The sequence below is a fragment of the Lagopus leucura genome, unplaced genomic scaffold, assembly GCF_019238085.1.
Source record: "Lagopus leucura isolate 7727_CA_CO unplaced genomic scaffold, USGS_WTPT01 Super-Scaffold_100014, whole genome shotgun sequence".
In the NCBI taxonomy this organism is placed as follows: Eukaryota; Metazoa; Chordata; class Aves; order Galliformes; family Phasianidae; genus Lagopus; species Lagopus leucura.
Genome location: NW_024962268.1, coordinates 1,360,955 through 1,373,106, shown reverse-complemented (window position 1 = coordinate 1,373,106; position 12,152 = coordinate 1,360,955). Strand labels below are relative to the sequence as shown.

General features: G+C 42.0%; 1 protein-coding gene across 1 annotated transcript in view; it reads left to right on the top strand.

The window, feature by feature from the left end:
- The first annotated feature begins 375 nt into the window (after window positions 1-375).
- The window catches only part of DOCK8 (dedicator of cytokinesis 8), an 83,685-nt gene continuing 71,908 nt past the window's right edge, over window positions 376-12,152 (top strand). The window contains exon 1 of the mRNA XM_042875290.1: window positions 376-463. Coding sequence (XP_042731224.1) covers window positions 411-463 — 53 coding nt within the window. The 5' untranslated portion in view covers window positions 376-410. The remainder of the gene's footprint in view (window positions 464-12,152) is intronic.

Genomic DNA, 12,152 nt, shown 5'->3' with positions numbered 1-12,152 from the left:
CACGACCATGAAGGGCAGATGAGTGTGTGGGCGCGTGACACCAACACCGCGGTACCCAGACGGGGTCGGTCCGGGGATGCGCGATGGGGTCTGTAGCCGCCTTCCTCCGCAGGTGCCTCCCCTACTTGTTGCGCTCACTCAGATCCGCGCTTTCCCTCGGAATCCTCCAAAGGGTCCTGGATCGGGCAGGGGGTGCCGGGCGCGGAGCGGGGCGCGGCAGGTCGGAGCCGGCGGCGCGGGCGGCTGAGCCCTCCCACCTCTCTCGATTTCGGCGAGGAAGGTGAAACGCGGAAGTTCCCAGGCGAAGCTGTCAGACGGCCGCCGGCTTTGCAGCCCGCAGCGCGCAGCACCACTAAAAGCACCGAGGCAGGCACCCTGCCGTGCGCGCACTCGACTCCTGCGCCCTCCGCATGGCGACTTTACCCGCCGCTGAGCGGAGGGCGTTTGCCCTGAAAATCAACAGGTGAGAAGCGTCCGCCGTGCAGCGCGGGGCAGCTGCTCGGGAGGGGGAGCACGGCGCACGGGGGCACGGCCGAGAGGGCGGCACGGCGCAGCGGGGCGCGGCTTCCTCCGCGGAGATACGCCGGCGCGGAGCGGTGTCCCGCCGGCCGAGTCCGTGTCCGCGGCGGAGCTGTGATGGTGTCGGGGCTCTTCTTGCGCACGAGGGTCCCAGGGACGTATTGCCGCGCTTGGGAAAGAGAGGCTTACGCGGGGCATCGACATGGCTGTGCTCGCTGTGCTTTTTTCCCTTTCAATCGCAATGAAATGAGCATCCAGGGGCTGGCCGTGGCAGTGATGCTTCTGGCCGTGAACTCGCGTGTCCCGTCCCAGGGAAGTGCTGACTCTCAGCTGCTCCCTGCTCTTGGTGGCCACCAAGACAGTTATTTCCATACCAATGTGCCGAGGGGAAACACGAGGCTGCTTTTCCATAGACTTGTCATCAGAAGCTAAAACCGTGTTTCCAGAGGGCTTGGTGTATGTGCAAGGAGACTGAGTTTGCTGACACGTAATAAAGCAAATAGCATAATGGTAATACAAACTGAGGAAGAGGCCAACCTCAGAGAGAAAAGTATGCGCAGAAACTCCACCTCCCCAGCAATCTGTTGGAAGACATGGGGTTTTCAGCTGCAGAGGATAAAATTAGCTCCACTGCCATACGCATTTCCCATGGCAGAGTGCATATCAGCATACCTTTCCATTTCCCCTGAGGATTCATTTTAAATTTGTGGTGAATGTTCACAAGAGTGAGATATCATACTGCGAGGCCATGAGATGAGCAGTTTGCTGCTGGGTCCTCCCGTGATTCCTCATAAACTGAGGCCTTGCTTGAATAAAGTGCATAACTGGCTGATATTCAGAGAGTTTGGGTTATTTTTTATCTTCCTATTTTTAGGGTCAGCTTTCTGGCAGCTTCTCCCATCTGTGGCGATGGTTTGTCTGTACAACTGAAGCCTTACAAATTAGTGCGACAGTGCCAATTAATCTGCCACACAGAGATTTACTATTAGAAACTGTTTTGAAATTGGACAGTTATGGTTTTATTTTTATTTCCTCTGATTGGATAGTGGAGCGTTCCATATTTTTTGTAGTAAACCAAATGTTTCGGTATTACATTCATGTTCTGGATGTGGCTCTGCTGAACAACCAGCCTATTTATTTTGCAAGTAAGAATATTCTCTTTTATACTTTGGGAGGGATGATACATGTATGCTAGCAGAGCATCGTCCCTGTTTCTTCAGGAGGACCATGTTGTTTTTGCACAATCCATGCACAGTTTGTTCTACTACCAGTGGAGTAATATTTCATCTTTTTTTTTTTTTTTTAATTTAAAAAAAAACCTGTGTGGGGGAGGAATATTTGGTCAGTGTCTTAATGTGTCTTAACTGTACACAAAAGGCTGTTCTGCAGCTATGAATTTTTCTTCCGCTTTCTTTAGTTCCTGAACTTAGTTCTTCAAACTAGAGCTCTTAATGAAAGTTGGTCATTACTGACAAAGCATCATTTACAGGAGTTGTTACACAGACTGCATTATACTCTCCACTATAAATACACATTCAAGCTGAACTCTCACTCATTTCTCTTGCTGGTGAATTGACTGTATGCTTCTTTTAATGAGGACCAGTTGAGTTTTAGGCTCTGTACTGGTTCTTCACTGCCTCTGTGCTCCTCACATAAGGCGAGCATGGCATGTTCATTAAAAGCATGACAAACTGTGCTAACCAATGTTCAGTAAAAACTTAGCAGTGACATAATCTGGAATGTTGTATTAGTGCTCAGGTGTTATGATTTAAAGTTAGTGAGTTCTTGATGATGCACTGGGGCTGCAAATGCTTCAGGAAGGGGCTATGACAAGCATCATATTTGTTTAAAGCAAGGGCAAACTTTACAATCAGGTCTTAAAATATAATCAGATTTGTGAGCTGTGTATGCAACCTGCTCACATAACCACGTCTTTCTGTCATTTTATTTGCCCTTCCACCCATGATTGCTGCCCCAACCTGTTGCTTCCTGCTTTTTTTAGTCCTGCAAGGACTTGCACATATGTTCTTAATGCATGTATGTATGAGTAGTTCCTGCTGTTTTAATGGGATAACTTTTACATATCATGATGTTCATCTTTTATGCAGAAATTAAGGAGCAAGCATTCAAATTAGTGTCCCTGATTTTAGGCAGCATGCTGACAACTGACCTGTGTATTACCTGGAGTAAGGGGCTAAGAACTGAGCAGGACTTCAGAAAGAATCCAGTGCATGTAGCATTCATTTCTATTACATCAGAAAATATATTCCTGTACAACTTTATACTTTATTTGAAATCAAGCCTAAGGCTTCACTAAGCTGTACTGTCTTTCCAAATGGATTCCTGTGCAGGACAAAGGAAGAGGAAGAAAGCTCTTCCTTAGCATGCAGTCTTAGGGGGCTCTCAGAGTGCTGTAGGTATCCATTGTGCTGAGGAACCACCAGGGGTCGTGGGGAAGTTCATCCTAGTTTCTGTGGAAGAAGAGGCTTCCAACCTCCTCTGGTAGCAGATCTATTTTCAGTGCAATTTCTTTATGGGGATGAGGCATATATCACTTGATTGAATTTAAATTAACTCTTATTAAATAGATGTAATGAAATGCTAATTACTTGGAGTGGTTTTCCAAACTTCATTACATAGGCCAAGATGCTTCTGGTTTGTTTTGCTTTAAATGTATTAAACCAGCTGCAGAGAGAATCTCAGTACTTCTCTATCTTGCATCTACAACAGGTTTATGTGGTATGTATGAAGACGTACTTTTTAAAAGATGTGGTAAATTCTCCATGTCAGTTCTTTGCATAAAGCTAGTCATGATAGAAATCTTAATAAGAATAGCTGTCTGTTGGAGTGTTTGCTGCCACCTTTTAAATGCTGTTTGGTATATTGAATCAAATATGACTACTGAGACACTATCTGAGTCTAGACATTGTTAGTAGTGTCAAGACATTGGTAGTATTAAAAATCATTTTTGCTGAGCCAGTCTAATTCAGGAAGGAAGATCGCAAGGGAAGACACACTTGATGAAATGTCTGAATCCTCTTTTAGTTAAATGAGTTGCACCCTGGGAATCTGAGTAGGGATAACTCAAGTTAATAAGACTTTTCAAAATTATATGCAAAACAGTACGTTCAAATAATCAAATAGTAGTCTGTCTGGATTGGGCTAGATCTATACCATAGATACACAGTGCAGTGTAGCTTTTAAGAGAAGCTAGAAAATTCTAATTGGTAATTTCTGTAGCAGCACTACTTTTTATATACTGCATATGTGAAATAGATGTGTTATCGTGTTTTGTGCAGAGAAAGTTAACTACTAATAGCAAATTAAGGGTAAAAAAAAAATGGGATGTCTAAAAGTTCTATGATTTACATGTATCAACCTGTTAGTTTATATTAAATGGCTAGTTTTCTTCTTTAAAGTTACATGTGAAGCTGATTTTTTTTTTTTTTTTTTAATATCCTTAAGAAAAAATTACTCTGACTTGCTTGTGCAGAGAGCATAAAGCACAGGTTAGTATCTTAATCCTGCATGCAGTTTCATTTGAGAACCTTCTAATTTGGCTGTCAAAAATATTTGGGCAGTTGTCTTTGAGAGATATAATTACACCTTTCGTTAAGTGTTATATCCAGTTTTTCAGCTGAATTCAACCTATGTTCTCTTTTTTTCCCAATTGCCAGAGTAGGTTTATCCTCTTTCCAGCTAACGGGGACTGTGCATGAACTGCTCAGAGTATCTTCCTAATTCTTTCTTAGAGCCACAGAGCTGAGGTTGGCAGAGACCTCTGTGTCCATCTGGCCCAATTCTCACCTCAGGCAGGGACACCCAGAGCAGGGTGCCCAGGGCCATGTCCAGGACAATGTATATTTCCAAAGAGAGAGACTCCATGACCTCTCTGGAGAACCTGTGCCAGTGCTCAGTCATATTTCTGACGTTTACATGGAAACTCCTGTGTTCCAGCATGTACCCTCTGCCTCTTGTCCTAGTGCTGGGCATCACTAACAGAGCCTGGCTACAACCTCTCTGCATCCTCCCCTCAGGCACTTATGGACGTTTGTAAGATCCCCTGGAGCCTCCTCTTCTGAAAGCTGAACAGTCCCAGCTCTCTCAGTCTTTCCTCGCAGAAAAGATGCTCCAGTCCTTTCCTCATCTTGGCAGCCCTTTGTTGGATGCTCTTCAGAGTGCCCACATCTCCTTTGCACTGGTGAGCACAGTGAGAAGGAGCACTTCTGACCTGATGGAGATACTTTGTCTAATGTGGCCCATCATACCTCTAGCCTTCTTTGATGCAAGGGCATGTTGCTAACTCGCATTCAGTTTGGTTTCCACTAGGATCCTCAGGCCCTGTTCCACAGACCAGCTTTCCAGCTTGATTCTCCTCAGCCTGTCCTGGTGCCTGGGGCTGATCCTTCCCACAAACAGGACTCTGGAGTTCTCCTTGTTGACCTTAGAAGGATTTCTCTTAGTCCACTTTGGCCATCCATCCTGGTCTCTTCAGATGGATAGCAGCAAGACGCAGAGTCTACAGTAAGCCAGAGCAAGCCACTCCTCCCAGTTTTGTGTCTGCTGCAAACTTGCTGAGGGTACATTCTGCCCATTGCATGGATCACTAATGAGGACAGTAAATAGGATTGGATCTGGCACTGACCATTGGGGTACAGTGCTATTTAGCTAGCCTCCAGCTAGCTTGCAGGCCAGTATGCATTCTCTGGGTCTGGCTGTCCAGCCAGTTTTTGATCCAGCTCCCTGTCTGCTCATCCAACACATACTTCATTAGCATTGGACTTAACAGATATTTGAAAACACTAGTTCTTGTGTGTTACTTCATTCCAAGAAAGAGAGATGGCTTCATGGAAAGAGAAACATTGCTATAATGTTTTTTCTCAAATTCCTGTAAACTGGTCTTTTCATAGACCAGACTGAGGTTGCATGCTGTTGTATTTTGTGCAAGCACAGATGTAATGAAAAGCAATCAGTGTGCAAAACTGTGTGTGTCCGTGTAAAACTGTGTGAATCCTCAAGATGAATATTCACTCGTCCTGTGGAGGTGGGTTGCAAATCAATTACAAGAGTGAGTTTAGGAAGCAAGCAACTTTATACATCAAGGGTATGCCATAGGATATTCGTTCATAGTGTTGAGCTAGATCTTTCTGAGTATGTTCATATTTCAAAGGCAAGATTATTCAGGACTCTCTTAATACATGTGACATCATACTACCTATCACAAAAATCAAAATGCACAGACCTTTCTTACAGAAAACTGCAAAATACATTTTTTTGCCTAAAACTAACTTTTAGGAAGAGGAAAAGAAAGAATAATGAAATATCCTTTTACTGTTTTTTGACGATGCTGATGTCCATTTGTAGTGATTTACTTTTGGTTTGCATTGTTTATCCTATGTTTTATGATTGCCTTTTTTGGATGTCCCCCGTTTTACAATCGAGGTGACAGAAGGCACTTTGGTAAGGGGCTGATACCAAATACAGGCCCATCCAGACAAGGGTTTAGATTACAAGTATGGGAAAAGTGAGCTCCATAATGTAAATGTGCTCTTTATTAGCAAACAGCCTCTGTAGAAACAAGCAGAATAGTCTTACCGTTGAGACAGATGTTGCAGACAGCTGTTGTTGGCAGGAAGCTAATCTTTACATCTAACTGGGTACTCAAATTATGTTTAAAATGTAGCCATCTATTTTCTACAGTAGTTGTTGAAGGCTGTTGTTGTACTGTGCTTAAATCTGTGCAGTCATGAGAGCATGATAATCATAATCCCTGCTACATGATTAGAATACTGTGGGTTGTGGTTTGTCTCTGGAAGATAACTGGTGAGTGGGAAATAGACTTTAAGATGCATTTTAAAATGCATTTCTAAAGTCGTATGTCCCTCTCAGACTTAAAATTGGAAGAACTGGGAGCTCTACGCTGCAGACTGTGCAAACTGTGATGAGGTTCTGCTTTTATAATGTAGAAAAAGAAATGAAATTCTTCTTACACAAGAAAAATGAAGTTGGGGTTGAGAAACTTATTTATGCCCACCAGGTCCCACGTATACATTCCTTGTTTTATCCTTCTGGGTGTTTTTCATTTTCAGATAGGAGGTAAAAACCAGCAAGGAAGAAATATTTAATGTTGTATGTTATACCCTCTTCTGCTTTGTGGCCATTAAAAATCACTATTTATGAGCATAGTCCAGCAAAGTTGTCTATTCTAACTTCTTTTAATTTTGAGAAACACAAACCAAATTGTACTGTTGTTTGCAGCTGTAGCAAAAAGTGTGGGCTGTGAAAAATGCTCAGCTGATAGCATAGCTGTCCTAACTGTTTAGCATCAAGGATGTAGTTACCGCAGAACAGGTCCAGGCCTCAACCAGTTGTTGGGCAGAAATCATTAAAAATATCCAAATGTTTTTTCCTTTTGACTTTTGTAAAGTAATACTTGCATGTGATGAGTCACACAGTTTCCTAACTCCAATAATAATGACTTCTTATAAGACAGTACACCTGGAGTTTGTAGTAATGTTTATTTCCCTGAAGTCAAACCGACTGGATTAGGTGAAGTAATTTATTTCAGTTGTCACGTGAGTTGAAATTTACTATCATTACAGTAACAAAACCTCATGTCCTGAATGCTGTTGGAGTAAAATGTAATCTTTTTCCAAGCTTGGGATTTTATAGATGAATCAAGAAGTGAAATGGAGTTATAATTCGTGATAGCAAATAGCTTGCATCGTCCTAATATGTGTGTGTGAAGGTGTATAGTGTCATTTCTGTAGCATTTGTACATCTACTGATAGCCAGCAGAGACCAAAAAAAGAAAAAAATTCTTTTAACAACTTTGTTAAGTGCAAAATTTTGGACTTTTTCATTTCTATCAGCATGAGCGGAAGATCTGTTGTGTCTATCTTAGTTATTGTTCTGGCTCCCTTTGAAGTCCCACTTCTCTCTTCTGAAAATGACAAAAAATGACATCTTCATATACTTGAAATTGTGTGCCAGTATTTTTTAGGTATACTGTCCTAGTAAGAAATCCATTATTATTTTTTTTTTAACCATAGATTTAAAACTGTGAAGAAAAAATATTATTCTGAGAAATAACCAGGAAAGCACAAACATCTTCTTTTTGTGATTGGTCTCGTGCGCAATCTCTGGGGGGGGCAAGGTTTGTAGATCTACATGTGTTTTCCCAACAGCCAGCTCATGTATCAGTCACTGTTCTGCAGACATAACTGTGAAGCAGAAATTAGATAATCTACAGTGTTATGGGCAACCCATCTGTACTGAGTCATAGAAACCTTACAGCTACAACAGAACCTAGCGTTGTATTCCAAGTGTCTGGTCACAAGAGCAGAAGCTGAAAATGCCAGTCTGCCCACATCAACTTAAGCCTTACACAATGTCATCAGTAGCGTCACAGCAGGGCTTTACAGTTTCCACTATGAAACAAATTAAAGGTGACCCACAGAAATATCACACACAAACTCTACAAGTCTGTGTGCTTAGGAAGTGGGGGAGCAAAGTATTAAGTCAAATGCTTTTTTTTTTTTTTTTTTCTCCAGTTCTGTGTCATTTAATTATCTCCTCCTCTGACTTATGAAATGTTGTCATTATTACAGTGCTAAAGACCCATCTATGAATATATTATGGATTTCATTGGTGTTAGTCATGAAATACACAAAATGCACATTTTCTTCTTGCTGAAAATAAAAACCTTCACCTTGATTAAAAAAAAAAAAAATCATAAAGCAACCAACCAAATAGCAAAAATTCCCCATGAACAACACTTACTTACTCTTTTTTATTATTCTTAAGATCTGACCTTCTTTCACTTATGTTAATAATTGTTGATTAGGAAGAAAGTGGAAACAAAGCTTGTTTACTGTTAAACTTGATGTGAATTTTACAAATGGTCAGCATTACGGTCGCATTTTTGTGATGAAGTCCTTGTGAAGCTCAGGTGAAAAGTGTGAGCTGAAAGATAAATCCTTGCATTTGTGCCATATTCTTTTCATTTGATGTGGTAGAACAGTGCAGAAGAAATAAAAATCCAGAGGACACATTGAAGCCCTTCTGTGACATTTCAGCCACAATGTAAAAGCAGGTGTGTATGATCACTAATGGTTTTGAAATAGCTCTTGCTGTGATAAATGATCTAAGATTTTGGAAGCATTTTAAACTGCCTAGCAAGCAATAAACAATTTAATAAAGAGTTCAGCCCTAGCCGCGGAGTATAGTATCTTCTGCAGAGCTCAGGGCATGTTTTTTAGATGCCTTTTCTTCAACCATCTCAGCTGAAATGAATGTATAAGGAGGACTCAGTGTGAGCACACAGCAAATGCTCTGAGCTACCACATAGCATTATCCTTAGATAAACAGAGATCAATCTGTATGAAAGATCTGTATACACAATGTTGAATGCTGTTTGATTTTAACTTAGTGGGCAGAACAATTTTAAAAATATATTGTTTTCAGGTATTTATCTTCTGTTAGCATCTGAAATATTCATTAGAATCTTTGCATTGATGTATAAACTCCGGTGTCATACTCCCATAGACTTTACATTAATCTTATGTGATCAATTTGATAGTCTCTTTGCTGTAAGTACCAATATGCAAGAATCATTACACCTGCAAACACTTCTATTATGAGAACCAACCAGCAAGCAAGCCACACTCTTCTCATATGCATTTTATCTGTGGAGAACATTGACTAAAAAGCACATTAAAGCATAGGTTATCAGTACCAAATCCTAAACCTTCTGTTTCTTTACACGGATGGATGTCCTTTTCTTCTATTGCTGGGATTAGAGTTTTAGTTGGTTACTTATTTTATGCTTACGTTTCTTCCTGAGTCAGAAGCAGTAAAACTGAGCTGCAGTGAAAAATGTTTACCTAGTGAATGGCACACATGACCTGGGACAAAAATAAAAATTAACCTCTTGCCTGTTTTCATATGTAACAAGCTGAGAGTATAACTCTTCCTAGACTTCTTTACTCCTGCACCACCTCCTTTGAGAAGACTGTGGTTACGTTTTGACGTCTTGAATAGGATCGTTATGGCCCCAGTTGATACAGACTCTTAATGTGGTAGACCCCTTAGGCAAATGTGTGCTGGAGGATGTACAAGGAGCTGCCCCTGAGCAGCCAGGGAAATAGCTGCTAGTTCAGATCAACCACTGCTGTGAGCAGTAATAAGGCTGAGTTCTGCCGCCTTGAGGACTAATTAGAAGCTTAGAAGAAAAACAGGCAGTTCCACTGACAGCAAGAGAAGAACTTCGAAGCAATATTCCCATACTTGCTAAGTATCTGGATTGTTGCCCAAAGCTGTGTGTTTGTATGTGGGAGTGGAGGTTGGGTGTAGGTAGTTATAGCTTTTTCTCTTCCAGAATTTTTGGTTGTTTTTCAGTAGTAACTAGAGAAGTCACATAGAAGGCAAGTCCTGCTTGACCAACCTGATCTCCTTCTATGACCGACTGACCTGCCTGGTGGATAAGGGAAAGGCTATTGATGTAGTCTACTTAGACTTCAGCAAAGCCTTTGACACTTGCTTACAGTATTCTCCTGGAGAAGCTGGCAGCCTGTGGCTTGCACAGGTACACTGTTTGCTGGGTAAAGAACTGGGTAAAGTCTGGTTGGCCAGGCCCAAAGGGTGGTAGTTCATCTGACGACCAGTCATGAGTGGTGTTCCCCAGGGGTCAGTACTGGTATCTATCCTGTTTCATATCTTTATTGATGACCTGGATAAGGGCACTGAGTGCACCCTACATTTGCAAATTACACCAAGTTGGGAGGAAGTGTTGATCTGCCTGGGGATAGGAAGGCCCTACAGAGGGATCTGAACAGGCTGAATCACGAGGTTGAGGCCAGTGGGATGAAGTTCAACAAGACCAAGTGCCAGGTCCTGCGCTTCGGCCACAACAACTCCAGGCAATGCTATAGGCTTGGGGCAGAGTGGCTGGAAGACTGTAGAGGAAATGAACCTGGGGGTATTGTTGATGCTCAACTAACCATGAGCCAGCAGTGTGCCCAGGTGGCCAAGAAGGCCGGTGGCATCCAGGTATCAGAAATAGCATTGCTAGCAGGAATAAAGAAGTGCTCATCCCTCTGTACTCAGCACTGGTGAGGCTACATCTCAAGTACTATGCTCAGTTTCGGGCCACTGCATGAAAGACATCGAAGCCCTGTTGTCAGAGAAGGGCAGTGAAGCTGGCAAAGGGTCTAGAGCACAAGTATTATGAGGAGGGGTTGAAAGAACTGCGATTATCCCATCTGGAGAAATGGAGGCTCAGCTGCTGGAAGAGAGACTGTGGTGAGGTAGGAGTTAGCCTCTTCTACCGTGTAACTAGCAATAGGAGTGGAGGGGATGGCCACAAGTAGCACCAGGGGAGATTCAGGTTGGGCATTAGGAAATAATTCTGTGCTGGAACGGGCTGCCCAGGGAGGTGGTAGAGTCACCATCCCCGGAGGTGTTCAATAAACGTTTAGATGTTGTGCTGAGGGATACGGTGTAGTGGGAACTATTGGTGATGGGTGGGTGGTTGGACTACATGATCTTAAAGGTCTTTTCCAAACTTGATGATTCTATGATTCTATGATTAAGAACTCAGAAAAAGAACAAAAGCTACTGGAGAATGTTCTGTGTCAGTGTCAGTTGGAAGGGATTATTCCTCAGGGTAGCCAAGACTGAGTATTTTACCTGTCAAGCCTAAGTTTTCACTATTTCACTACAAGATTTTCTCATCTATATGCATTTAAATCTGAGCGTTTCGCTGTCCTTGAAGATGGTTCTTATAATCTCTTTCCATTTCATTTTTGTCTTTTCTTACTGTCATTATGTAGGTGTCTCTTGAAGAGGACAACTCACTGTTCCTCAGAGTCTTCTGGAAGAGATTGTCTAAATTTACTCTTGATACCTCCATCTACTGCATAACTTTTAATTTCATTTGGATAACTGGATCAGTAGATGTGTGAAGCATACCTTAAAGATCTTTTTTTCTTCCTGTGAAGTTCTGCTTTTCAAATTAGTAGATGATCTTCAGAGCTATTCTCCTTCTGTTTTCTCTATAAAGCTCTAGTTGTGTTTAAGTTTTCATGATACCCATATGACAGAAATTCCTGTTGTCCTTGCTTTTAAGCAGATTTCAAAGAACTACACTGTTGAGCAGAATTCTGTAGGTGAAACCACAGAACTAGCTCCTTGCATTATGTACGTTCGTACCATTTTAATTACTGAACCTCTTGGTGCTCAACCATGGATGTAACATACATTAGAGAGACAGAATACATCGCTGTTTTATCTTCCTTTCCCTATACCTTGTTGAGCCCGAACTGTAACCCGAATTGTCACGTCTCCAGGCCTGCAATAAACTCTGCCTTGCAATGCATCTCAGAATTTGACCTACAAATTAAATTCAATTTAAAAAACCTACAGATGTGGTCTGTGGTCACTTCAATTTCAGTCTTGATTTAATACGCTATGCAAATTGTATACTTCACATTGGAGAGCATTTGTGAAATGCGTGTCTCAACTTTCTGTCAGAAGTTCATGAGAACTGCTGGAGGATCATATCTGCTGATGGGACAAGGTTCTTGAGCAGAGTAGCACCAGTGTTGGCTTCTTTTTTTTTTTTTTTTTTTTGG